This window comes from Saprolegnia diclina (assembly GCF_000281045.1).
Source record: "Saprolegnia diclina VS20 unplaced genomic scaffold supercont1.3, whole genome shotgun sequence".
In the NCBI taxonomy this organism is placed as follows: Eukaryota; Oomycota; class Saprolegniomycetes; order Saprolegniales; family Saprolegniaceae; genus Saprolegnia; species Saprolegnia diclina.
In genome coordinates, this window is record NW_008246070.1 from 1,403,400 (window position 1) to 1,426,599 (window position 23,200).

General features: G+C 58.8%; 11 protein-coding genes across 13 annotated transcripts; 6 read left to right on the top strand and 5 right to left on the bottom strand.

Moving 5' to 3' along the window:
- The first annotated feature begins 939 nt into the window (after window positions 1-939).
- SDRG_01670 (hypothetical protein) lies at window positions 940-1,887 on the top strand. The gene has a single exon (XM_008607205.1). The coding sequence runs from the start codon at window positions 1,120-1,122 to the stop codon at window positions 1,804-1,806; it is 687 nt and encodes a 228-aa protein (XP_008605427.1). The 5' UTR covers window positions 940-1,119; the 3' UTR covers window positions 1,807-1,887.
- A 270-nt stretch (window positions 1,888-2,157) lies between these two features.
- On the top strand, window positions 2,158-3,114 carry SDRG_01671 (hypothetical protein). Its single transcript, XM_008607206.1, has one exon. The coding sequence runs from the start codon at window positions 2,219-2,221 to the stop codon at window positions 3,026-3,028; it is 810 nt and encodes a 269-aa protein (XP_008605428.1). The 5' UTR covers window positions 2,158-2,218; the 3' UTR covers window positions 3,029-3,114.
- On the bottom strand, window positions 3,029-5,184 carry SDRG_01672 (hypothetical protein). The gene is made up of 10 exons (XM_008607207.1): window positions 5,075-5,184; window positions 4,848-5,031; window positions 4,763-4,799; window positions 4,539-4,707; window positions 4,448-4,483; window positions 4,305-4,406; window positions 3,973-4,260; window positions 3,816-3,925; window positions 3,710-3,756; window positions 3,029-3,663 (listed from the first exon to the last, which is right to left on the bottom strand). The coding sequence occupies exons 1-10, from the start codon at window positions 5,123-5,125 to the stop codon at window positions 3,128-3,130; spliced, it is 1,560 nt and encodes a 519-aa protein (XP_008605429.1). The 5' UTR covers window positions 5,126-5,184; the 3' UTR covers window positions 3,029-3,127.
- Window positions 5,185-5,436: 252 nt separating this feature from the next.
- On the bottom strand, window positions 5,437-7,962 carry SDRG_01673 (hypothetical protein). Its single transcript, XM_008607208.1, has 7 exons — window positions 7,137-7,962; window positions 7,002-7,087; window positions 6,668-6,956; window positions 6,272-6,623; window positions 6,141-6,224; window positions 5,813-6,093; window positions 5,437-5,769 (listed from the first exon to the last, which is right to left on the bottom strand). The coding sequence occupies exons 1-7, from the start codon at window positions 7,937-7,939 to the stop codon at window positions 5,526-5,528; spliced, it is 2,139 nt and encodes a 712-aa protein (XP_008605430.1). The 5' UTR covers window positions 7,940-7,962; the 3' UTR covers window positions 5,437-5,525.
- A 359-nt stretch (window positions 7,963-8,321) lies between these two features.
- On the top strand, window positions 8,322-9,805 carry SDRG_01674 (the record flags this gene model as incomplete). 2 transcript variants are annotated; one of them, XM_008607209.1, is made up of 5 exons in its annotated part: window positions 8,424-8,576; window positions 8,627-8,789; window positions 8,833-8,976; window positions 9,024-9,262; window positions 9,307-9,633. In XM_008607209.1, exons 1-5 carry the CDS (start codon window positions 8,424-8,426, stop codon window positions 9,631-9,633), a joined length of 1,026 nt encoding a protein of 341 aa, XP_008605431.1. The 2 variants fall into 2 exon arrangements, with proteins under 2 accessions (XP_008605432.1, XP_008605431.1); XM_008607210.1 differs by having other exon boundaries at window positions 8,322-8,789; window positions 9,307-9,805.
- Window positions 9,806-10,793: 988 nt separating this feature from the next.
- Window positions 10,794-12,151, top strand: SDRG_01675 (hypothetical protein). The gene is made up of 7 exons (XM_008607211.1): window positions 10,794-10,871; window positions 10,913-10,982; window positions 11,033-11,148; window positions 11,198-11,419; window positions 11,462-11,604; window positions 11,654-11,788; window positions 11,838-12,151. Exons 1-7 carry the CDS (start codon window positions 10,809-10,811, stop codon window positions 12,079-12,081), a joined length of 993 nt encoding a protein of 330 aa, XP_008605433.1. The 5' UTR covers window positions 10,794-10,808; the 3' UTR covers window positions 12,082-12,151.
- Window positions 12,152-12,498: 347 nt separating this feature from the next.
- On the top strand, window positions 12,499-13,444 carry SDRG_01676 (hypothetical protein). Its single transcript, XM_008607212.1, has 5 exons — window positions 12,499-12,884; window positions 12,930-13,076; window positions 13,123-13,195; window positions 13,249-13,315; window positions 13,367-13,444. Exons 1-5 carry the CDS (start codon window positions 12,505-12,507, stop codon window positions 13,411-13,413), a joined length of 714 nt encoding a protein of 237 aa, XP_008605434.1. The 5' UTR covers window positions 12,499-12,504; the 3' UTR covers window positions 13,414-13,444.
- A 29-nt stretch (window positions 13,445-13,473) lies between these two features.
- On the bottom strand, window positions 13,474-15,133 carry SDRG_01677 (hypothetical protein; the record flags this gene model as incomplete). The annotated part of the gene is made up of 4 exons (XM_008607213.1): window positions 13,474-14,255; window positions 14,298-14,523; window positions 14,573-14,684; window positions 14,730-15,133. The coding sequence occupies 4 exons, from the start codon at window positions 15,131-15,133 to the stop codon at window positions 13,474-13,476; spliced, it is 1,524 nt and encodes a 507-aa protein (XP_008605435.1).
- Window positions 15,134-15,455: 322 nt separating this feature from the next.
- On the bottom strand, window positions 15,456-16,797 carry SDRG_01678 (hypothetical protein). Its single transcript, XM_008607214.1, has 7 exons — window positions 16,648-16,797; window positions 16,522-16,604; window positions 16,443-16,481; window positions 16,250-16,393; window positions 16,089-16,202; window positions 15,912-16,042; window positions 15,456-15,865 (listed from the first exon to the last, which is right to left on the bottom strand). Exons 1-7 carry the CDS (start codon window positions 16,746-16,748, stop codon window positions 15,584-15,586), a joined length of 894 nt encoding a protein of 297 aa, XP_008605436.1. The 5' UTR covers window positions 16,749-16,797; the 3' UTR covers window positions 15,456-15,583.
- Window positions 16,798-18,628: 1,831 nt separating this feature from the next.
- SDRG_01679 (hypothetical protein) lies at window positions 18,629-20,455 on the top strand. Its single transcript, XM_008607215.1, has 3 exons — window positions 18,629-18,875; window positions 18,925-19,340; window positions 19,396-20,455. Exons 1-3 carry the CDS (start codon window positions 18,659-18,661, stop codon window positions 20,416-20,418), a joined length of 1,656 nt encoding a protein of 551 aa, XP_008605437.1. The 5' UTR covers window positions 18,629-18,658; the 3' UTR covers window positions 20,419-20,455.
- On the bottom strand, window positions 20,338-22,821 carry SDRG_01680 (the record flags this gene model as incomplete). Of its 2 annotated transcripts, XM_008607216.1 has the most annotated exons (13): window positions 22,765-22,821; window positions 22,314-22,707; window positions 22,199-22,269; window positions 21,908-22,154; window positions 21,693-21,861; window positions 21,572-21,650; window positions 21,423-21,522; window positions 21,275-21,379; window positions 21,094-21,218; window positions 20,942-21,051; window positions 20,762-20,885; window positions 20,679-20,710; window positions 20,338-20,633 (listed from the first exon to the last, which is right to left on the bottom strand). In XM_008607216.1, exons 2-13 carry the CDS (start codon window positions 22,441-22,443, stop codon window positions 20,441-20,443), a joined length of 1,485 nt encoding a protein of 494 aa, XP_008605438.1. In that variant the 5' UTR covers window positions 22,444-22,707; window positions 22,765-22,821. The 2 variants fall into 2 exon arrangements, with proteins under 2 accessions (XP_008605438.1, XP_008605439.1); XM_008607217.1 differs by lacking the exon at window positions 22,765-22,821 and having other exon boundaries at window positions 20,441-20,633; window positions 22,314-22,443.
- Between the last annotated feature and the right edge of the window lie 379 nt (window positions 22,822-23,200).

The following is a 23,200-nucleotide window of genomic DNA, read 5'->3' on the forward strand; positions in this document are numbered from 1 at the left end:
CTCCAAGAGGCGAGGCTGCGCATTTCTACACGGCGACGGACTGCGGTGGCGACCTATATCTACAGTGCACGGAGATGGCAGGAAGAGAGTACATGATAACGATACCTGCTTTATTTAATGTTTAAATGATGCACTCTTGAAGGGTCGGTGGACTTCCGCTCGCCCGCCATCGAGCCCAAGACGAGAAACTACAGGGCGAAAGGATCTCGCATGTGATTGTGGACAGCACCATGGGATAGTGCATTCTTATTTCTTGGGCACGAGTCAAGGAATGCAATGGAGAGAGTTCATCTACTAACGTTGGTAAGAATCTTCAAGATTTATTTGTCAGCGACTTGCAGAAGCGCGTCGGTCGCAATCTCCGTGCGAGTTGAAGCATGTTGACGCAGTGAGTGCGATATAGGATGGCGCAGTAAAGACAAGTGTGAGCGTTGACGTTTTCGTCATGGTTGCTGGTATGACGCCGTGTGAGCCGAGGCCGCGCCCACATACTTGCGCTTCGTGATCATCGTTGGCGCTGGGATGCAGGTAGTACCTTGCATCGAGTGCTCATACTTTGTGCTTGCGAGGCCACCTCGTTAATGGTTTGATGAGCATGCTCCAGAACGCGATGGGCGCAACCTTTCGCTCAGGATCGTATTTCCTACCTTTTGATTCGCTGATACGATATTGCCTTTTGAGATTCCACCAATCGCAAACTTCGATGCCGCTTGAGGCGGATGCAGGTCGAGGCTTCCACGCGATGGCAGTACGTGCTTGACGAGGGTTCTGCGATCTCGACTTGCCGCAACGTCAACTCGCTGAGGCGCTACAGTGTAATGCTGCAACGTGCCCGTCAGTATCCTTCAACGCAGGTGTCGACATAAACACGACAAGTTCTCCGCATCCGCCGCGCCTGTCTGCGCGTGCTGGTCGCGGGGATGACAGATTGGAACCCAAGCGTGCTTCTCGACATCCCGCCGTCGTCGTCTCGAGAACAACGGTCGCGCGGAACAATTCGGCGCGATTTCGTCCAAATTCGAAGGTTGGTCGCTCAACCGTCGATATCGAAGACGCAGCTTTCGTGGAACGCTAGCATGGGCACGGCGCGGCGAGAAGGGCACTCGACAAACGGCGCGGATGGCGACAAAGCTGGACGAACTGCAGCCCGCGGAGGCCATTTTGCTCGCACGGACTCAGGCACCGCCGAAAAAAGCTTCGTCGTCCACGCACCACATTGCACCCAACGAGTCCCTCACCGACTTTGTACGACGCGTACGGCCGTCAACCCCGCATGCGACCAAACGCTGGATCTCGATCCACGGACCGTACCCCGCCCCCGCGCTGTTGCTCACGGACGAGCAGAAAGGCGCTTGCGTGGCCGAGCTGACGACGCTTGTTGATGCGTGGTCGGACGAGTTGGCCCACGTACCGCCGACCGACGTTACACGGCAGGCGCGGATCGTCTCGGCCAGTGTGTTCGCGCTTGCGAAACAGTACAACTATGGCTCGGGCAAACTCTTGGTGTCGCTATCGCCCTCGACCGTCGACGCCAAGTGGTCGGCGATCGCGGTCGCAACCGTGCAAGGCGCGCTCGGGTGCAGCGCGCGCATCTCCACGACATATGCATCCTCGCGGCTCCACATCGCATCCATCATTGTGCCCTGCTTCTGGGATGAAGCGCGGATGCTGCAAATCCTCTCCAAGTTATCAGAGCTCGGCGTGCATGTCACTGCCTTCAAGCCTGATATCTTCTCTGCCTTGCCCGGCTGCGACCTCCGGCGCCTGCACCTGCACACACTCCTCTACAACCCCACGTGCCCGTGACCACCCAAGACGCCTGGACAGAAACGGTCGCCATCCAACTCAAGCGACTGCAAACGCAATAAGAAGTGATTTTTCGTCATATTCGTACAGTCTCGCGAGCCCAACGCGGCCGTCTATGTATGGTCAACATGCTCCATCGACATTAGCACACACACGACGGCCGCGCGCCATCTTTGCGGCGCCGGGTGGAACCGGCGCGCCCTTTGACCTTGAAGTTGGGCACGCAATGGGTCACAAAAGCCAGCGCGACTCTTCGATTGAGTATATGCCTCTCAGATCTTATACTTCGAAAACCTTGGAGAAGTGATACATTCCATAATTCCGTCATGCGGGCATCGGATTGGCCAAAATGCCAGAGAATGCCACCTTGCGACTTTTTTTGGAAGCGCCCGACAAGATAACAAATCTGCCCATGTCCCTCACGCACAAACGGCGACCGGTCTGCGTGGCCACCGACGACGCGACGAACGACGCCCATGAGCCCGCGCCGGCTCCACGGTCGCTCCTGCCGCCGCTGCACCGCGGGCCCAAGGCCGAGCAGGCCAAGCCGGCGGCGACCACCGACGCCGAGCCGCTCGAGGCGACCGTCATCGACACGATGGAGCAAGCGCTCCTCAAGTGCATTCGCTACGTTCTCCTCTCGATGGATCCGCAGCAGGCGCGCAACATGGCCAACTACATGCTCTATGTGTGCCATCGCGTCGGCGTCCTCTCGCCGCTCGCGCAGGCGCTCGAACAAAACGCCGAAGTCCAGCAGCTTCTGCAAAAGACGTCCGAGACGACGACAAAGCACAACCAGTGGCAGCGGTGGTTATGGTCCTTCCTCGGCCGAACACCGACCGTGTCGCCGGCGTCGTCGCCCCGCGGCCAAGGTCCGCGGGATGATATGCGACTGGCGCAAGATGGCGAGAACCTTGAAGTTGGCTGGGCCGTGCGCTACATGCAACGCGAAGCCAAGCTGCCAAAAGAAGTCAGCTGTCGCATGAAGCGCATGATGCACACCGAAGTGCCACTCAACCTCTTCCGCGCCGAAGTCGAGTACGTCAAGAAGGACGCCGACGTCATCGGCTTTGTCACGCCCGATAGCTTTCCGCCGACACCAATGGGGCGTCAAAACCAAACGCAGCGCACGACGTTCTACACGGTTGCGGTCCTCGACCTCGCGACCAAGGCGCTCCAAGACCTGCAAGCCCAGTCATTGTCGTCGTCTGCCACGACATGAGTCCACCGCCGCTTCTGCGTACATTGATGATTATTGGACTATAAATAGCGGCTAACTTATAAGATGCAACACTTCTCAACCCAATATTGTCATAACACTTTACATGCGCCGCCAAAAGAGGTATAAGCCCAAGGCCGCCGCGCCGGCGTACACCACGTGATCTACGCTCGCGTGCTCGAGGACCGTGTCGACCGCGTCGTCGAGCGTCGCTGTGACCACGTCCGTAATGTCTTCAACGAGCTTCTGGCGCGTGGGCACGTCGCGGGGGAGCGCCACCTCGGACGTCGACGTCGATGTTGACGAGGCCGTCGCGCTAGCCTCGTCCACCTCCATCTCCATCTCGAGGTCTGCGTCGTCCGTCTCATCGTCCGACGCCGTCATCAGTTCGACGACCGCAGGAAGCGCACCGCTTTGCACGAGACGAAACACGGCATTGCAATACTCGGCCACGACTTGAGGCGACCACGGTGTGCGGTCCGGGCCTTCGTAAAAGCCCAAGTGCCCGCCGCCGTGGGTCACCGCGAGGAGGACGTTGGGGTTGGCGGCGCAGTCGTCGTACGGAATACCGTGCTGGACGCAAATCGGGTCGTCGTACGCCGAGAGAAAGAGCGTCGGAATCGCAATGTGCTTGATGTCTACGTGAGCTCCTTAGTACAAGCAGGCTCCGGAGAGCCAACGAACAATGCACGCTCGACGCTTGACGGTAAAAGTCGCTGACGGTCTCGTACCTACAGCACGCTTCAGCGTAAAGGCAAACGAACCGAGTGCCTTTGACGAAAGGACATACCCAAATACGAGACGGGTAAAGCGGTCGTCGTACTCGCGCAGGTTCTTGGCGGTCCGGAGGTGGTCGAGGTCGACGATCGGATGGTCCTGAAACACTTCGTGGGCATTTGTCTACCGATAAACGCTGTAGATAAACTAGGGTTAGGGTACTCAAGTACCTGGCGGAACACCACATCGATGAGGTTCTTGGTCATAATGTTGTTGTATGTGAGGCGGTAGAGCCACGAACCCATCAAGTGGTGGCTCGATGTCGTGAGGCAGTACGGGTTGCCGACCGCGACTGCCGCCGTGAGCAAGCACCGATTGCTTTCTTCGCCGACAAACTTGGTCAAGATGTTGCCACCGAGCGAGTACCCGACGCCAAGCAGTACGCTTGTCGGGACGTGCGCTTCCCGGAGGTACGCTACGACCTCGCGCACATCCTGCGTGTACCCCGCGCAAAAGAGCTAACGACAGCGCTTCGAAAACAAGCGTTGCGAGACTCATGTACCTTGGGCGTGGCGAGCTTGGTCTTGCCACAGCCGCGGGCGTTCATGACAACGACGCGCCAGCCGTTCTGGATGAGCGCCACAACACCGCTACGCACGTATTTCTACATACAGGTTGTGAGATTTACCTTTCACCACTTTGCACCTCGTGGCTGCCTCCAGCAAGACCGTGCAGAATGAGCTACGGTCATAGCAACACATCGTTCATGCCGGTCGAAGAAGTCAAAGTCTCGTACGACGGTTGGCTTGTTGTGGTCGTTGGTGGACGACGCCGCCGGCACGGTCGCAGCGCTTTTAGCCCAGTCCAAGGACAAGACGCCGCCGTCCGAGAGTGAAAAGAGCTCGCGCTGGTACTCGACGCGCGGCTCGTCGTTCTCGGCCGCCACCGCGAGCGTCTGCAGGTGTCTATGATGGTTACCGTCAAATGCACTGCTGTCTCGTTGGGGCTTGATGGTCGTACCCATTGAAGAGGTACCAAGTTGGGTGGTACGGGGCACCTACGTCAAAGGTGGTTCAAGTGCCGGAAACATGGCGTGACGACGTACGAATACGTGGGCAGGCGGCTACAAGCTGGCGCATGATGTCGTTGCCTTGGTACGTCAAGGCAGGCAGGCGCGCCGTGCACAAGTAGTGCAGCTTGTAGACGCCAATGAGGCTCAAGCGCACGGCAACGTGGGCGAAGATCGCAAGCCACACAAGTACGAGCAGCGTCACGACGAGGCTCGGAGGCTAGCACAGACGCATGGGCACAGGCAGCTCTATGGCTTCGTACCGAGGCTTCTCCTGGGCGCAGGACTGCGCTGAGGACGTCCAAGAGACCCATGCTGCTGCTGCTCGTGATGCTTCGCGATCCCGACTGAGTGCCACCAGGTCGTGGCCAACGATCCTAATTAGGACGCGCAAGCGTTTCGTCAACGCACTGTCGCAAGCACTTGCGTAATCCATCGGTGGGATTTGCTCCTTTCTCACCGTGTGAATTGTGTAAAACATCTGCCTTCTAATATACTACGTGTAAAACACAGGTGTGGTATGTGCTATATTCATTGATGCAGTGGAGTTTGAATTGCGATCTTCGAGATGATGGGCTGCGCACCCTCGACGACGGCACGCCATGGAATCCTGTTCCACACAGTGTTTGAAACAGTGCTTCGACCAAAACAAGGGCCGCGCAGAGAGAGAAATGTGTATATGTTGCTGGAATAGATACAAGGACCGAGGGCTGCCTATTCTGCAAACTCGGACACATGGTGGTTGTACTCGCGCTTCTTCTGGACGACCTTCTTTTGCTTCTTCTTTTCGATTTCTTCGTCGACCTCTTGGCGGGCCTTGCGCTTCTTGAGCGTCCCTTGCTTGGCCGACTGACTCGCTTTCGTCACCTTGGACGAGGCCGGCGGTTCGCGCAGCCCAAAGCTTTTGGCGACGTGACCAAAGTGGAGGCTGCGCACGTGAAAGTACTGCCGCGTCTCACTACACCGATCCTCAACATCGCATCAAAAACACACAAAAGTACCTCGCGTGGGTCGCATAACTGCGCACAAACGACTGGAATGCTTGGCACGCCATGTCAAAGAGCTCCGTGTCGGCCAGCACCGACTGCTCAAAGAGGTACTGCAACTCGTGCACGATCACTTCGTGCAGCGCCTTCTTGCTCGACGTGCGGAACTCGCCCTTGGACGCCGACCGCGCGATCGTCGCCTCGTAGTTGAGCGCTGTGAGGCTGAGTCCGTTGGCTTGGAGATGCTCACAGTACGCGGCCTCGGACGGCAGCAAAAACAGCAGCGAATTACCAACCTAGTCCAATGTCAAACTTCGCCCAACGACAGCATCTCTTGTCGTACTGCGCCACTGCGGGCCGTGCGACCGACACGGTGGACGTAGTCGCGCGTCTCGGTCGGCGGGTCGTACTGAACGATCCATTGCACCTACGCCACGTCCTTGGATACCCACGAGTCGCTTGAGTTGTCGATACCGTCGGGAGGTTGAGACCACGCGCGGCCACGTCCGTGCAAAAGAGGATACCGGAGGACGCTTTGCAAAAGGCTTGGAAGGTCGACGTGCGTTCCTGCTGGTTGACGTTGCCGTGGAGGCGGAAGATGGCAGGTCCAAACATCTCGTTGCGCTGCGGCCACTGGCACTTTTGAAAGAGCGTCGTCATGAAATCGACGGCGTCGCACGTCGAGAGGAAGACTACGATCTTGGACGACTTGGCCTTCTTGCATTCCGAGCGGAGAAAGCAGCTGAGCGCGCAGAGACGCTGTTTGGCCGGTACAATCATAAACTGCTGGATGAGCTGCTCCGGCGTCGCGTACACGGCGGCTTGCCTAAGCCACCAGCTTTGTCATCAAGAAAATGGCATGCAACATACTCTTTGGTGTCGGCGTCGATAAAGCGTGGCGATGTGAGACTCATGGCCGCCAGCCGCTCGACGCCCGAGTTGATGGTCGCCGAGACAAGGATGGTCTGCCGTACCACGTCGTCGTCCTTCTTGGACGCGATGCACTCGAGGATCTGCGTGATCGACCGCTCAAAGCCCATGTCCAAGAGCCGGTCGGCTTCGTCCAAGATGAGAAACTCGAGGCGGTTGTATGCGAACGAGTGGGTGTTGGTGAGGTGGTCGACGAGCCGACCGGGCGTCGCGACCAGGATCGAGACGCCTACAAACGACGTGGTACCCATGCCTTGGGGAGACGATGCAGTACCTTTGCGAAGCCGCGCTTTTTCCGACTTCTTCTTTTCGCCACCGACGACGCTGCCCGCGACAATGTACACGGCGACCTTGAGCAGCCTAGTGAAGACGAATAGATATATCGAGACGCAGGATACAAGGTATATACCGCTCGAGGGTCTCTTGGATCTGCGTGCAGAGTTCGCGCGTCGGCGCGAGGATCATCGCGAGGCAACCGTCGGTGCGCGAGATACGCAGAGTCTTGGACATGAGCCGGTGGACCATCGGCAGGCAGAAGGCGAGTGTCTTCCCGGACCCTGTCTCGCTCTTGAGGAGGACGTCGCCGGACGCCGAAATGGCTGGCACGCTCTTGACCTGCACGCGCGTCGGCTGGTCAAAGCCAAAGCCACCGTTTTCCTTGGGCTTGGTCAAGATCGACACCAAGTGCGGGTGGAGCTGCATCGCTTCAAACGTTGTCGCTGAGAAGATCTCCTTGGACGTCGACGACCGCAGCGGCGCTTCGTGCACCGTGACCTTGGACATGTCGAGCGTCGGGCGGAGAAGGGCTTCCGCCGAGTACGCTTCCTTGTTTGGGTTGCGTCGCGACCCGACCTTGCCGTCCTTTGGCTTGGGCGTGTCGACGACCTTCTTTTGCATCTCGGGGATGTCTTGGATTTTGGTCTGCGTCACGACCGGCTTGGCGTCGGGCACGGCCTTGGGCGGGGCCTCTTCCTCGTCCGACGACGTATCCGGGTACGCGTTGGCCGGCACTTCCTTTGTCGGTGACGCGGCCTCGGGCGTGGGCTGGGCCTTGGGCTTGACGACGGCGCGCACAGCCTTGGCCGGCGCCGCCTTGGCCGCCTGCGCCTTCTTGGCCTTGACCTTGTTCTGGCGGAACTTGACGATCTTGCGCTTCGCGGGCAGCTTGGGGCCCGACCCGACGGCGATGTTCAGGGAGAAGCCTTCGTCCATCGCTCTGCCTGCTTGTGATCTCGCGTGTTGAAGCTCCGCGGGCTGCCAATAAAAACTCAGTCGTGTTACAAGAACACATGTTCTTCAAACGAGGGTCATGCACTGGTGGCGCCACGTAAGTCTAGACTGCAACCTGCGTATCCACCGATACTGGATCACTTTACTTCGACGACTCTCTAGCTATATGTATTCTATACAACAGTGTATATCACCCCGCATGGTCTCGTGCTAACACCATAGTGCCTTACGACCACATAGGGGCAGTTGACACATATCCCCGCTTCCAAAGCCATCCGAGCTCAGGTTTAGTCCAGGGTCTAGTCCAGGGTCTAGTTTGAGCTCGCCAGAAGTACTAGACCACGGAGAAGACCACGACGGTCGTGCCGTGAGCTGTTGCCTTCAAGAAAACCGCGGGCAGCTCAGGATGGCTTCAAAAACGGTCTCCGATCGACTAATTTTAGTCCGTCGTGCGTTGATCGAGAGCATGGCCCCGTGGCGTCCCGACCTCTTCAGTGCCAGCGCGAGCTTGCCACAGCATAATCTCTTAGATCTTTTGTGCCGAAGAGAGATTGTGTACGGCAAGGCCTTGTCGATGGAGCCCGTGCTGTGTCGCGTCGCCGCCTTGTTGGAGGCCGAGGTCTCGTCCTTCTGGCTCTCATTTCTTTGTCCGCTTCCTACGATTACTAGTACTGCATTGGACACGACACGACGCGCATGACGCTCGCAACGACCCTCATGCTGCTCTCGACCAAGCACTACAAGCTCGTGCGGAAGAACCCGTTCTTCTTTCGAGCCCTCGTCGTTCGGCGGCCCAGCGTCACCAAAGTCACCAAGCTCCACGAGCATCTTCGTTGGCCCTCTCATTGGATGTGAGACTCTAACGCACTTGCTAGAGCTCTATGGACCGACGCTGCACGCACTGGACGTCTCGTTTTGTCACGAATTGATCGACGACGCGGCGCTCACATCGATCGTGTCGCAGTGCCCCCGCTTGCGCCACGTCATTCTCTGGGCCTGTCATCAGCTTACCGACCGAGGTGATCGTGTGACGCGATTGAAATTAGAGGATGAGATTCGTCTATAGGCCTCATGGCGCTCGCCATGCACTGTCGGTACCTCGACTTTCTCAACTTTGGTGGCTGCCGCCGCGTGACCGACGCCGCCCTCGACGCGATCGGGCAAGAGCTCTTGTATCTGGACAACCTGCATTTGAGCGGCTGCAAGAACGTCTCGGACGCAGGCATCGCGGTTTTGGCGACGTACAGCCGCGTGCTCTTGCAGCTCACGCCCGAAGATGCCGCAAGCTTTCGCGTGCCCCAAGAGGTTGGACATTTGGTCTTTGTCGCTTCCACGTATTCCAATGGTAGTTTGACTTGCACCACATGAAGACACAGCTGCGCAAGTTTGACTGCAAGCGCGTCGCGTACCGTGAAGCTGCGCCTGGTGACCACGAACTCGTGCTCTCGTTCGGGTCGCGCCCCAAAGCTGTCGGGCTGTGGTGCACTTTGGACAGTAAAGGGCGGCAAAACAAATATGTGCCCAAGCTCACGTCGTTCGACGGTACGACCGCGTATACCGGGTACTACCAGTGCATCTCGCTCAAGGTGCTCAATGTCACGGGCTGCGACCGCGTCACGGACGCCAGCCTACAAAAGCTCCGGGACCACCACGTCCAGCTGCGCGTTGTGCGCTAACTCGAGGGAATTTCCTTGGCGACGCTGAAGATTTCGCTTTTACCCCACGCAACACGTTGTTTTTCCCATTAGAGAGTACATCGTCTCCGCAAGACAAGCATGCGGCGCGTCCTACTAGGGTGGGTCTGGCTTTTGTCGACGGTGTCGGCAGCGCAGAACGACACTCCTAAAAGCCCGTTCGCATCGAGCCCAACACTGCGCCTCGCACAGTACATGGCGCTCATCGAGACGTCAGCCGCGCCACTGCCTGGTGGACTGGAGCGCTTGGATCTTCGCATGTACCTTGCGCAAACCTTGCAAGATAGAGGTTTGAATACGAGCGTCGTAGCGTTTCTGGCCCAGCGCGCGACGCTCGTCGCTGGATCCTCCCAAGCACTCGACGAAGTATTAGGGTAATCCAAAATATTGGGGTAATCTCACGCTCCACAAGTCTGGAAGCGCGAGTCACCAGGAATGAGGTCCATTTCACAGTGCGCCAGGATGGCATAAGCACAGGCCCATGCACTGGTAACGTTAGGTGTGTTTGGTTACGGGTTGCCCGTTGCCAAACAACATTCCGGTGCTTCGCACCAAGGTCATTTATCGTCTGCGCTAAGGTTGTTGAAATGGGTGATGAACACGCAATTGAAAGACAAAAGATGGTGGACTTCCTACTGCGCTCGTGAGGCATGGTCGGCGCGTCAAGCGTCAGTGGCTGTGATCAAGCGACGAGCAGGGTTGCGAGCGCACCACAGGTCGTCGCGTTGAGCAACTCGGCAAGCGATGGCACCACGGCGCGACGCGCCACGTGCCAGATGATGATTGTCTGGCAGCAACCGATGCAATGTTTGGCAACGGGTGAACGCGTTGCCAAGCAACATATCGGTGTTTTGAGTACAGCGTCTACTGGTGCATATGTATGATTGGTCACGATAACCCTAGTATGTACTATTAACATAGCCCTTGGCACAATTCCCTTCATCTATGCAAAGCTTATTCGCTCGGTTGGATGGTCGTCGTCTCGTGCTGAAGCGAGATGGGACAACGGCTGTACATGCATCGCGCAAATGCCTTTCTCGGGACAAACGTTTTACCCAAGATTTCTTGAGTTTACCCCATTTCTGCCCGCGTGTGATTGGTCAACGCGACGAGGTTGATCGTTGTCCTCATTCTGTTTTTGGCTTTGGCGTTGAAGGATGCTCGGGTGTAGCTGCTGCTGGACGACGTACTTGGTGGGCGCCTGCGTGGGCCTGCCCTTGGTACGCTCTCGCCTCTACCTGCCATACTTACGCTATGCTAGCTGAGCTACCTTTGGAGCTTTCTGACCGCGCCTGGGTTCAAGGTCGATGGCAAGCATGTCTTTATCACGGGTTCGCCTCGCCCGTCAACCTCGTAGCCGCAATGACAATATGTTGTCTAGGTGGCAGCGCGGGCTTGGGCCTCTCGACGGCCAAGAAGTACGCGCAAGCCGGCGCCAAGGTTACGATCGTCGCGCGGTCAACCGATGCGCTCGCCAAGGCCAAGGACGAGATCCAGGTTGGATCCCTCATTCTCTTGACGCAGGCACCGAACGAGACCTCTCTAGGCTGTCGCCAAGCACCCGGTCTTTACGCAGTCGTGCGACGTGACGGACTATGCGAGCGTCCAGAAGGCGGTCGCGGACGCCAACACGTTCCACAACCGCGTCACGGACCATGTTGTGTGCTGCGCGGGCACGGCGATGCCGGGCTACGTGCTCGACCAGGACATCTCGATCTTCCGCAAGGAAATGGACCTCAACTACTTTGGTGTCGTGCATGCCACCAAGGTCGATGCGTACAATCGCGTCGCGAAGCTCACATCGCCGTAGGCGGCGCTGCCGGCGATGGTAGCGCGCAACGAAGGTGGCACCTTTGTCTACGTGAGCTCGGGCTGCGGCCTCATCTCGTTCATTGGGTACGCCCAGTACAGCCCGACCAAGTTTGCCGTGCGTGGTTTTGCCGATGCGCTCCGGTAGCTTGCCACGTCATTGCTCTGTCATGGCCTTACATACTGCGTTTAGGAACGAGCTCCAGCTCTACAAGATGAACGTGCACGTCTTCTACCCGGGCAACATTGACAGCCCTGGCTTCGTCCAGGAAAACAAGACCAAGCCGGCCGAGTGCAAAGAGATCGAAGGCTCGGCCGACCTTGTGAGGTACACTGCGTCCATAACCTTGGCCACAGGAACAGATCGGTGTGTGTAGCCCGGACCAAGTCGCGCAGAGCATGATCGATGGCGTCGCCAACGGCGTCTATGCCATCACCAACGACCTCGGCATCTGGGTCCTTCGCATCCTTGGCAACGGCATCAACCCGCGCAAAAACACGCCGCTCGAGATGCTTCTCATGCCAGTGATCACCATCGTCCAGGTTGGCTACGTCTTTTACATGGACTACGTCGTCAGCGCATCGCGCTCGGCGCGCGCCAAGAAGGAAAAGACCAATTGAGCGTCCGCGCACACTTCTACATACCTGTAGCTACCGCTTGACGTCGTGTAATTGAACCTATGTCACCCGACGACGTGTTGCTGCAAGATGGATGGCGTGCACCGACTGGCCTATCGCCAGTGCGACAACGTGGGATAGATCTGCCCATCGTCGCAGCACTCCCACGTCTCTTCCCACGCCGCTTGGCATGCTGGCCGACGGCAGGTAGCTGCAAAGACCAGCACGTTAGCCCAGCGTCGCAGCCGCCCAGCGTCGTTGTCCATGGTCCATGGTCCATGCCACCTGCCACCTACCATCCATGCACGTGCCTCCTCCCGATTTCGGCGATCGGATTTTTGGATCGGAAAAATATCTCTGGTTGGGAGAGGCTGAATTTTAATAAAATGACAAAAATGCAAAACTGCAACCAGAATCTAATTTGCCATGGCCATCGTCGTCTTCGAAGGTTCGTCGCGCGCCGCCGCCGAAGCCCACGCGGGCGCCGAGCACGAGCTCGTGGGCATCGACGCGTTCGAGGCCAAGCCCGAGAACAGCGTGGCGTCGGTCGTGTACTTTGGCGGCGCGAGCCTGCCTGCCATCTACCGCGTGCTCCAAGCCGGCGCCAGCGTCGAGGCGTATGTTGCGCTTGACGGCAACGACACGGAAGCGCAGAAGAACGGGCTTCTGATGCAGCTGTTGCTGCAAGGCTTTGTCAACTCAAACGTTGACGTGACGGCGACGGGCCTGCGCCTCTCGGGTACGAAGCCCGGCTTTACCGAGGGCGCAAGCGCGGCCGTCTTGATCAAGCCCGTCCAAAAGTCCAAGTAGGTCTTTCGCGTTTGCAAAGCCGAAGCGAAGCGTATGTTTAGGTGGACAGTGGTGGCCGACGATGACGACGACATGATTGACGAAGATGACTTGCTCGACGACACGGACGAAGTGCTCAAGGCCGCCAAGATGGACTGCGGCACAGGCAAGGACGGCAAGAAGCGCCGCTGCAAGGACTGCACGTGCGGGTACGTCCAACGCTTTCTTCTGGATCTCTCCTGACATATACTTTAGGATGAAGGATGAGAACGACGAGCCGGCCATGTCGGAGGTCGACCTGCAGCTGCTCGTCTCCAACTGCGGCAGCGTACGCACCACGTCCTTCCTCCGAGCGTCCATCTGACCTCTTTTCCTATGTAGTGTTACAAGGGCGACGCGTTCCGCTGCGGCAGCTGCCCCTTCTTGGGCCAGCCCGCCTTCAAGCCCGGTACGTCGCTGCACGCGAAGAGCATCCGACCCATTTTTATGCACACTCTAGGTATGGGCAAACTCGTCCTCAACCTCGACAACTCGGACGACATTTAAGCTCCTTAATTCATTTCGCATTGCATCGTAACTAGTTCAAAACTCAGATCGCAGTGGCATTTACACGTGCAACGCCAGCGCCGCGGCCACGACACCGACCGCGATCGTGGCGGCGTCCGCATGGTTGGCCGCGGGCGTCGGCGCCCCGGTCGACGAGCCCGCCGTCGGCGTCGTCTTGGTCGGCGGCACGATCGTCGTGTCCGTCGCGTTGCTCTCGGTTTGGAGCGTGGCCTTGCCGGTGATGATGGCGTGGCCGGGGCACATGGTCGTCTTGGTCAAGTCGGGGCAGAGCATGTCGGTGACCTTATCGGCGGCCCACGTCGAGTCCTTTAGGCTCGAAAACTCTTTCGGGCACGTCGGCGGCGTCGTCACCGTCGGTGTGTACTCGGCCATAGACGGCAGCACGGTGGACGCGCCCTTGTACGCCTTGGCCAAGCCCTCAAAGTTGGGCATGCGGTTAAACTTGCACGGCGTCGTCGAGTGGTCGCACGTCGCGGGCGAAAAGTACCCAAGCCCATAGTTCTGCGCACCGTACGACGTGAACGGGTACGGCGCATCGGCCTTGGAGTTGGCGTTCTCGGTCGAAAACTCGAACGCGTACCCGCCCGTAAAGACGTCGGCAAAGTCCTTGGAGAGAAGCCAGGACGCTTGGACCCACGACCGCTGGGCGTCGTACCCCTCGACGGTCGGGAAGGCCTTGTTGAGGCAGCCAAACTCGGTGAGCATCGTCGGGCCCGCGAGCTTGTAGCCCTGAAAGTCCTTGTGGAGCTGCGCAAAGCTCGCACCGACATTGCTGGCCGTCGCCTTGGGGTCACACTGCAGATAGACGTTGATGCCATACCCTATCGATACGATCAGCTTTATGCTATGACGTGGCAGCGTACATTCAGCGTTCTCGAGCGTGTCTTTGGGGTCGGTGCGGCAGTTGTAGTAGAGCGCATTGGGCGACCGGTTCGTGTCGGCGAGGACGACGCCGACGGGGATCGAACGCATGTTGGCGCTGCACGAATTGATGAACGCGCGCATATCGCGAATGAACTTTTTTTGGCATGGGCCGTTGACCGTCGGGTCCTTGACCACGTGGTTGACTTCGTTGCCAGCGCTAAACGCCTGCGCATGGAAGGATGAGCCATGAGACTGCCGTACGAAGACAACGTACGAGCACGTTGTTGTACTTGGCAAACGCTGTGATGATCTGCTGGCCGCGAGTCTTGAGCGCCGCCGGGTAGCACGTCGGGAACGGCTCGGCCGTGATCGCGCAGCCTTCGCAGCTAGCATACGCGTGAGATCGTGGCGTCGAAAAGAAGGCCAACTACCTGGCGCCGAGGTCCACGAGCACGTAGATGCCGGCGGCCGAGAGCGCGCACATGAACTTGTCATGCGGCTTGGACGGGTCGATCGCGTACAAGCGGATCGTGTTGATGCCAAGCGCAGTGAACTCGGCAATGTGCGGCAGCCAAATCGCCTCGAGGTCGTCCGTGAAGAAGTCGAGGTTGTTGAGGTCGAGGAGGCCCGTGTTCGGGCGCGGGTAGTAGTCGACGCCCTTGGCCTGGAACGGCTTGCCGGTCTCGTACTCGAACATGCGCTGGCCCTTGAGCACGATCGGCAGAAACGGCGTCGCCGTCGTCGCCTCGAACGCAACCGCCGACTTGCGCTGGTGGGCATCGGTCGAGGCGGCGAGCGCGAGGCTGGCGGCAAGGGCGACACAGGTCGTCTTCATGGCTGCTACGGAAGATGCGGCGGATTGGGTTGTGCTGGCAGCAGCGCCGAGTTTGCACCATGTGGCCGACGTCCATACAAATCCCAGTGTTAATATACTGGGGTGGGAAAGGCGAGAGCAAAATTTCGCCTGGCGATCGGCGCAAGCCGGCTACACTGTGCACCCACGACTGTTGCAACAGCCCTTCTCTTCCTGACGTGGTCGGCACCTCAGGCAATGAACGAGACCACGGTCCTGCCGCTGAGCTGCGACCAAATGCATTTCGATGCGCCATGAGGTTGCATTGCACGCCGCAGCTGCTCATTCTGGACTTGCTAGTATCAACATGTGCTCGGCCTGCGCTCGGTTGTTGTTCACTACACTGTAGTACTAGTCCAACGAGTATTATTGTCACCACAAGTGTAGACGCTGTCGCAAGATGAGGTGTGATGCTGATGACGACGGCGTCATTTAGATCTTGGCCATGATCTGCTTGAGCTGCGGCGTCATGTCGCCGTCGGCTTCCGGGTCGCTCGCCTTGGCAAAGTCGGTAATATGGCTCCACTGCGCGGCCACGTCTTCGATCGCGATGTCGCCGTCAATGTTGAAAAAGTGGCCTTCGCTGCGCACGTACTTGACCTGCGCGGTCCAGCCGCCGCCGCTCTCAAAGATCTGGCCCGTCACCGGCGCCGACTCGTGGCAGAGGAACGCGACCGTCGGCGCCACGTACTCGGGCTTCCACTTTTTGACCACCTAGTTGCCGCTTGGCATTTACAGAAGGCATTGCCGGCTTGCGTACCTCGTCCGGAAGAATCGTGGCCGTCATGCTCGAGCCCGCGCCCGGCGCGACGACGTTGACCTTGATGTTGTTGCGCGCGCCTTCCTTGGCGAGCGACTTGCTGAGACCGACAATCCCCATCTTGGCGGCCGCTAGTACTTGACGTGGCACCCTGCGCTGCGCAAACGTTGTACGTACAGTAGTTGGTCTGCCCGACTTGACCGTACAAGCCGTTCACGGACGTGATGTTGACAATGCGACCGTACTTTTGGTCGCGCATGTACGGCCACACCGCACGCGTCACAGCGTACGCTAACATGGTGGCTATGGCACCGGGACGACGGGCAAGAAACACGTACTGCCTTCGAGGTGAACGGCCTTGACGAGGTCCCAGTCGCTCTGCTTCATCTTGTGGAAGACCACGTCGCGGAGGATACCGGCGTTGTTGACAACGATATCGATGCGACCAAACGTGTCAATGGCCGTTGCCACGACCTTGGCGCCTACGAAATGTACAGATTTGCTATGTGGCGACAAAGTGGGGCAAGATACCGTCCGTGACCGAGTCGTAGTTGGCTGCCGCAACGCCACCTACGACGGTATAAGAAGAGCCGTCTCATAGAGCATCTACCCTTGGCTTGAATCTCCTTGACGACCAAGTCGGACGGGCGGTCCGTGCTGCCTGCCGCGGCGCGCCCCACATCGTTGACGACGCTAGCACAAGCCGTGACGCACGCAGTACGTAGTGGCGACGTACACTTTGGCGCCACGGGCGGCGAGGAGGAGGGCGTAAGCGCGGCCGAGGCCACCGCCGGCGCCGGTCACGATCGCCACTTGTCCGTCGAAGCGCAGGCTCATCGTCTGTGCAAATTGGTTTCTGCCAGCAGCGCTCAACAGGAAATCGGCTCGTGATTTCCAATCAAACTCTAACAAATGATACTTCAACAGCAATATCGTTTCTGAGAGGAAGATACCGCCGATCTTGAGCAAATATTGTTGACGTGTCGGCCGACGCACGTACATGTATGGGATGCTCGCACTCGAGGAGCGTATTGGGCTGGTGCAAGAGGTCCCAAGTATGTAGCTACGCTCGTTCAGCAAAGACCCAGAGAGGCCGCGGAGTGCGTGGTGGCGCAGTACCCTTGGCTCTTTTCCTTCTCCGTGTGATTGATTGGTAAGACCATGGTCGGCGTCAACAAGACGAGTTTTCGGACGAACGGCTACCGGTACTACTAGTATGCGTGAAGCAGCGTTCGATTATCGTTCAAGGGTAAGCGCCCAAACACGCGAGACACATTAATGTGGAGGGTGAATCCACGTAGATCAACCCTATCAACAATTGAGCAATCCACGCCCAATGCTGCAAATAGGGGAGTACATTATGAAGCGCACGGAGAGCTTGCGCCTACGAGGGTGAGGTGAGTTGGGTGGTCCTTCGATACAAGAGGGGGGTACAAGGATGTCGCTGATATGATCGCACACGATCTTGAGACGATACATCCGATAAAGCCCAGCGTACAGGGTCCCGTTGAAGACCTTTTTCAGCGCCTCGTCCACGCCACAGCGCTGAATAATCTTGGCGCGCTCCTTGACGAGCCGGATCATATTGCGGGCCGTCTAGCCGGCCTTCAACGGGGTTGAAGGCATCGTGGGTTGAAGGTGTTGCAGTCGTACATTCACGTCGTAAAGCGCTTAAGCTCGCCGTCTCGACGGTGTCAACTCCTCGCACGTCGTCGTCGCCGCTGCCATGCTCTTCATCGACGGCGTCTTCTCCTGGTCGTCCCTAGATACGACAGGTTTGAGAGAGTGGCGACGTGTGCCGACGAGCGCGGCGAACCGCCAGGCGTCACTAACACCACGGCGGAAGCAGCGTCGTACTTTATCGCGGTGAATGCAGCCAAACGCAAAACCGGCCACCGGCTCGATACCAGCAGCTGGCGTTGGTGCGCCAACCAGCACGGGTAGATGCGAGATACCGGGTTGCTGACCTTGATACGGCGGCCACCGTGTCTGCTGGACACAAGTTGCGCTCGCCGAAGCTTGATGGTCCAGTAGCCCCGGCTTAGTGGCAGCTCACGAACGACTTGTTCGACGTGGTCTTCTGAGACGTTGGCGTGGCGACGCAGCTCACGCTTGGAGACCGGGGGACCCGCGACGCGTCAAAGGGATGTCACGTCATGCGTCACGACGCCAAAGTACGTCCACGCTGCCGTTGGCGCGGTGGTACGGCTTGAGAGAGCGACGCCGGAAGCAGGTACGCGACGAAGCACGACCGTTGAGAGCTTGCCTTCCTCGCACCGCAAGATGAAGCTGCGCGTGGAAGCGGACTGCCTCGTCCGAGCACGTGCGCTTGCAGATTATGTCCGGCACGTGGCCGAGCTCCGGCCAGGGCTCCGTGTCCGGGACGACGAATCGGGCGTCATCTTGAGGTCGCCATGGAATGAGCGGTCCACGGCGAGGGCCCGCCCCTTGCGGCGCCATTTCTTCCGCTTCTTCTTCCGCATCGCTGCTGGAAGGTAGAACGCCAAGTGACCAAAAGAATGATTCCAATTCCTTGGTGACAGAGTTTAAGCATTCTAATAATCTGAACTAGTCCACAATCTACAATCTAGTCATATTATTGTGGCATCCAACCAGCGCTGTTGTCATACGTGACTCAGACGAGCGTTTTGCGGGCAATGTCGATATCGGTGTGGATAATATTTGGCTCCGGCTGCCTCGATGTTGAAGTTTCAGACGCGCTCGAAATAGCCTGCAGCCAGGCCGTCATGGACCACACGGCGGGGACGCGGCTCTTCCAAGCCACAGTCACCTACCTCCGTAGCCAGCCCATGCTCACAGAGAAGGAGGTCCAGGACCTCCTCATGCTCAAAGAGTACGTCGACCGAATACACCGGTTCTACCGGCGGCGAGGCAGCACCACAGGCAGCTCCAAGGCCAGCTTCATCACGGGCAGTCTCCGGCCCATGCGCCGCCGGTCCGTCGGTGCGTCTCCCGCACCCATCGTCACTTCTTTCAATATACAAATCACTAGGGTCGTCCGTCTCGAGCATGAATGGGCTCATGCCGACGCGGGCGGGTACTGAGGGCGGGCTCACGACAGCGACCATCAAGGGCATCCTCGCAGCCGTCGACCCGTACATTGAGCTCACCGAGTACGACATCAACACGTCTGTCTTTGAAAAGATCTTTGGCTCCACGGTCGCCTACTACTGGTCGCTCTACAAGCCGGGCGCGGGGCGCATCGCGGTCCTTGCCGTCGCGTGGCTCGTCTTTTACAGCACGCCGCTCGAGACAATGGTGCTCCCGGCCATGTCCCTTCTAATCACGCGGCTTATTGCGACTGGCTGCATTGGCTGGCTCGTGCTCTACTTTTGGTCCCAGCTCAACTGGCGCATGACGCTCGAAGCACTGAGCTACTTTGACGCGTGGTTCTTCGTCACGCACGCCGTACAGTCCAAGCTCAGTCTCGATCCGAGTCTCATATTTCTTATTGGTGAGGTAGGTGCTCTACGCTGGCGCGTACGCGGCACTCTGTGCGTTTGATCACGTCACGATTGCGTTCAACGTCATGGGCGTCCTCGGCTTCTCGGCCATCATTGCCTACGACGCGTACCCGCTCTACTCGCGCCGCACCGCGCGCTACGTGCTCGTGATCATCCTCCTCATCATGATTGGCATCATGCTGCAGATGGGCCGCCGGTCCAACTTTTTAAACCGCGACCTGTACCTCGACATCTCGCACGGCTTGGTCAATACGACGTGCGCGGTTCGCGTCAACGACACGGTTGTGCCGTGCGAGGCGTACTTGACGTGGGGCTTCAACGTCTACGACTTTGCCTTTCAGCGGCTTCAGATCCTCGCCATCTACATGACGCGGAATACGTACTGGGCGTTTCGCGCGCCGCGCTACTGCGTCATCATCAAGTCGCGCGTCGCGTTGGAGGAAGTACCTGTTCACGCCATCTCGGTGAGCCAAGTGAGCACGGGCATGGACGTGTACCGGCGCAACTCGCTCGTGCGGACATCGCTGGCGCAAATGTCGTCGGGACCGGAGACCTCGACGATGCTCTCGCCCACCGATGCGATTTTACCGCCAATGAACGAAGCCTCCGAAGCGCGCCTTTCGACGCGCCGCATGTCGGCGTCGTCGTCAATCAAGGTCGCGCCCATGATGGGGCTCATCAAGAACAAGACGTTCCGCCTCTCGGTGCCCAAGCAACTCGAACGCACCAGCTCCAACCGGCTCATGAGTTCCAACCGGTTTCTGGGCTCGAGCCGCCACATGGGCTCGGTGCTCCAGCGCATCATCCCTGAAGGTGATTGGACCGATGACGATCGCCACGACCGCCACGACTCCACAACAACCAAGCTCCAGCCGGTGGCGCCCATTCCGCAAGTCAACGTACCCCCCAACTTGCCCGAGTCACCACCACCCGTCGCGACGCTGTCGACCAAGAGTTTACCGCCTGCACGCTCCGGGCCGCACTCGTTTCGAGGCATGCCGCCCGAGTTGGCCGACTTATGAATCGAGTGTAATGGCTGTCGTCTCAATCGTGCTTGGGGCGCCAGCTCGTTGCCTGCTTCAACGTCGATCGGGCCGTCGACGGGAACGACTTGTAGAGGAGGAGGCAGCCGACAATGCTCACAAAGAGCGTCACAGAGGTCACGACCCGGCCGTCCGAGAGGTTGCCGACAGGAATCTCGACCGAGACCGCAGGCTGGGCCAAAGGCGACACGACCCTACGACATGTGATGAGCCATCACATTGCGCAACGTAATGCGTACGAAGTCCACTCGGTGGCGCTGGCAGTGACATCCTAGACGCATGCAATCTCGTGACACGACCGACGTGGCATCATCGAGCGTACCGTTGTGCAGCGCACATAGAGCGATGGCGCGACGACCACCGACGGACGATACAGCAAGTCCTTGGCCGGCGATTGGTACCGAAAATGCACGGGGTACTCGAGACGGAATCGGCCGGTCGGGGGCCTAGCCAAAACGACGTAGGCCTTTCGGTTTGTGCTGCCAACAACAAGATATCGTACAAGCTAGCGACAAACGCGACCACGTGCTCGGTCGAGATGGCCGCGGGCCGCTCAATTTCAATGTGTTTGCTGAACGCAACCAGCTCAAACACACCAAACCGTTCGAGGCGCTAAGTCTCAACATCAAAAACAAATCTCAAAATGGAGCGTACGCGCAACTCGTCCATGTCGGCGTAGGCTGTCTGGGGCAACGGCTGCACAACGAGGACCGCGCACGTCTCGTCCGCCTTGGGCGCCACGGCAACAGTCATGTCGATCGCCATGGTTTGGTGGAAACCTAACACATGGTTGGACACATTGTCTGCGCTGACGTGGTTCCTCCACGCGACGCACCGTGCCCGACAATCGACGCTTCCACGCCCGAGACACGCGACACCGTGCGCGGCGCCACGTACGAGTTGCGGTCTTGACCCTCGAGCTCCAGAAAGGACACGCGACCTACGCAAGGATGTCCAGAGCAGGCGTGAGACGCGCCGTGTACCATTAGCATCGATCGACTCGACGATGGCGATGCGCACATCACGGGTCGTCGCCGAGATCGCGTCGGCCGTCTCGGCCACTTGACGCAGCACGACTTGGGCCTAATGGCAATACAAGCGTATACTTCAACAGACAAAGCGTCGGTTGTACAAGGGTGCGGTCGATGGGAGCGACGATCACGTGCGTGAAGATGTGCGTCCACGCAGCGACGATGGCCGTGGGGAAGCGCCTATGCTAGAGTGGAGCGGCGAAGGATGCTACTTGAACGTACGAGGAGAGCGCGCGCTGGAGAGGTGACGCGCCAGTGGCGGCAAAGAACGACGGCGTCGACGCGTCGGGGAGCGCGAGGACGTCCCGCGACGCCACGTAGCAAAAGGGAATCGACGCGCGCGATGCGTTCGTCGCGTACGCCGGCAGATCGCACGAGGCGTTGGCGAAGCCTTGTGCGAGATCGTGTGTGAGATAGAATATGGACGGGATGCGTACGATAGGTCGTGGTCGGCGCAAAGGCCGTCCCGAGGAGGTGCGTCAAGAGGGCGGTCGCGTTGCCCTGGATCTCGAGCGACGTGGCGGTTGACGCTGCAGCCGGCGTCACGCGCACGTGGATGCCTTCGGAGCTGACGGGCATGGCTTGCTCTTGCGCGAGGTACTCGACCCACGTCGAGCTCGGCGCCGATACGGACGGCACGAATGCAATGTCGACCGACGCAATTGCAGCAGGCCATGGCGCAGCCTGATCGATTGCATGAGTCGTGCATACAAAGGACAGTCGTGCACCTCGAGGGCGAGCTCGAGCGACGCGTCCAGCACGCCCATGATAGCAGCGGTCGGCGTCACCACGTTGGCGTCTATCCAGCATGAGACTCGACCGACGCCGGCAGTCGTCGCGTACCCGAGATCGACAACTTGGCATCAACGCTAGATGGCCACAGCATGAGCGAGCTGCTACCGTCGCCTTGGGTAGCATGCGTAAGCGGAGCGAGGAGTCCGAGGACAGCGAGGAGTGCTGCCGGGCGATGCATGGTCTGGGTGTCTTCCGTAATCGTGCTCGGGTGGATCAAGCTACCGAAAACAGGATGACCCCCGTGGATATGAAGGAGTTTCTCTTAAAAAGCGCTTTAAATACTCGAAAAGCTTTCTTACTGCTCGAAACCGTGGCATCAGCTCACGTCACGCACAAATCGCCCACACGTCCAACGACGCCCCACTGCGATGGAAGAGACGCCCACGCCTGTGCAGAGAGCGTAGCACCCCGTCCTCGCAGCCACCAACGCGCCTGGCATTGGCTTCGAGCACTGAGTCGCCATACGCCCAGACGTTCAGCATTTGCGAATCGGTATTACCTCCTTTGTCATCTGCTCCGACGCTGCCTTCTTGCCCACTTGCTTGCTGCCGTGTTGCGCATCTGACTATGCACGCACTCGTTGCGTCGTCCGTTGCAAGAAGAAGCCGCCGCGTTGGATTGCGCTGCATAGATATAGGGTGCGGTGGGCTGTCGCACGACACCTGCCCTATGGTACTGGTGTTGTCATGGGCGTCTCGCATAGCAAGATGAGCGCATCCAGTCCGTCGAGCCTCGAGCCCAAGCTGATTCGTCGCGGCCTTGCACCCTCCGTACCCGGTACGTCCCACGCTTTTTTAGAAATATTTTCAAGCACGTGTCTGCCCGCTTTGTACAGGCGACGCGGCCGCAACGTCCTCGTTGTGGGCCTTGGAGACTTCGTCGTCGCAGAGGCAGAGGTGGCCAGCAGGTTGCAGCTCGTCGGAACCTTGGCCGCG

Coding starts and splice junctions, on each gene's coding strand:
- SDRG_01670 (XM_008607205.1), top strand. CDS start 1,120: ATGGCGACAAAGCTGGACGAACTGCAGCCCGCGGAGGCCATTTTGCTC.
- SDRG_01671 (XM_008607206.1), top strand. CDS start 2,219: ATGTCCCTCACGCACAAACGGCGACCGGTCTGCGTGGCCACCGACGAC.
- SDRG_01672 (XM_008607207.1), bottom strand. CDS start 5,125: ATGGGTCTCTTGGACGTCCTCAGCGCAGTCCTGCGCCCAGGAGAAGCC. Junction 4,708..4,762: donor ACTTGGTACCTCTTCAATGG/GTACGACCATCA, acceptor TAACCATCATAG/ACACCTGCAGACGCTCGCGG. Junction 3,664..3,709: donor TCAAGCGTCGAGCGTGCATT/GTTCGTTGGCTC, acceptor GAGCTCACGTAG/ACATCAAGCACATTGCGATT.
- SDRG_01673 (XM_008607208.1), bottom strand. CDS start 7,939: ATGGACGAAGGCTTCTCCCTGAACATCGCCGTCGGGTCGGGCCCCAAG. Junction 6,094..6,140: donor GCACGGCCCGCAGTGGCGCA/GTACGACAAGAG, acceptor ACATTGGACTAG/GTTGGTAATTCGCTGCTGTT. Junction 5,770..5,812: donor AGTTATGCGACCCACGCGAG/GTACTTTTGTGT, acceptor GGATCGGTGTAG/TGAGACGCGGCAGTACTTTC.
- SDRG_01675 (XM_008607211.1), top strand. CDS start 10,809: ATGCTCGGGTGTAGCTGCTGCTGGACGACGTACTTGGTGGGCGCCTGC. Junction 10,872..10,912: donor CCTGCGTGGGCCTGCCCTTG/GTACGCTCTCGC, acceptor ACGCTATGCTAG/CTGAGCTACCTTTGGAGCTT. Junction 11,605..11,653: donor GGTTTTGCCGATGCGCTCCG/GTAGCTTGCCAC, acceptor TACTGCGTTTAG/GAACGAGCTCCAGCTCTACA.
- SDRG_01676 (XM_008607212.1), top strand. CDS start 12,505: ATGGCCATCGTCGTCTTCGAAGGTTCGTCGCGCGCCGCCGCCGAAGCC. Junction 13,196..13,248: donor TCGTCTCCAACTGCGGCAGC/GTACGCACCACG, acceptor TTTCCTATGTAG/TGTTACAAGGGCGACGCGTT. Junction 13,316..13,366: donor CCAGCCCGCCTTCAAGCCCG/GTACGTCGCTGC, acceptor TGCACACTCTAG/GTATGGGCAAACTCGTCCTC.
- SDRG_01678 (XM_008607214.1), bottom strand. CDS start 16,748: ATGAGCCTGCGCTTCGACGGACAAGTGGCGATCGTGACCGGCGCCGGC. Junction 16,482..16,521: donor CAAGGAGATTCAAGCCAAGG/GTAGATGCTCTA, acceptor ATACCGTCGTAG/GTGGCGTTGCGGCAGCCAAC. Junction 16,043..16,088: donor AGTCGGGCAGACCAACTACT/GTACGTACAACG, acceptor GTCAAGTACTAG/CGGCCGCCAAGATGGGGATT.
- SDRG_01679 (XM_008607215.1), top strand. CDS start 18,659: ATGGACCACACGGCGGGGACGCGGCTCTTCCAAGCCACAGTCACCTAC. Junction 18,876..18,924: donor CATGCGCCGCCGGTCCGTCG/GTGCGTCTCCCG, acceptor ACAAATCACTAG/GGTCGTCCGTCTCGAGCATG. Junction 19,341..19,395: donor GGTTCTTCGTCACGCACGCC/GTACAGTCCAAG, acceptor TTGGTGAGGTAG/GTGCTCTACGCTGGCGCGTA.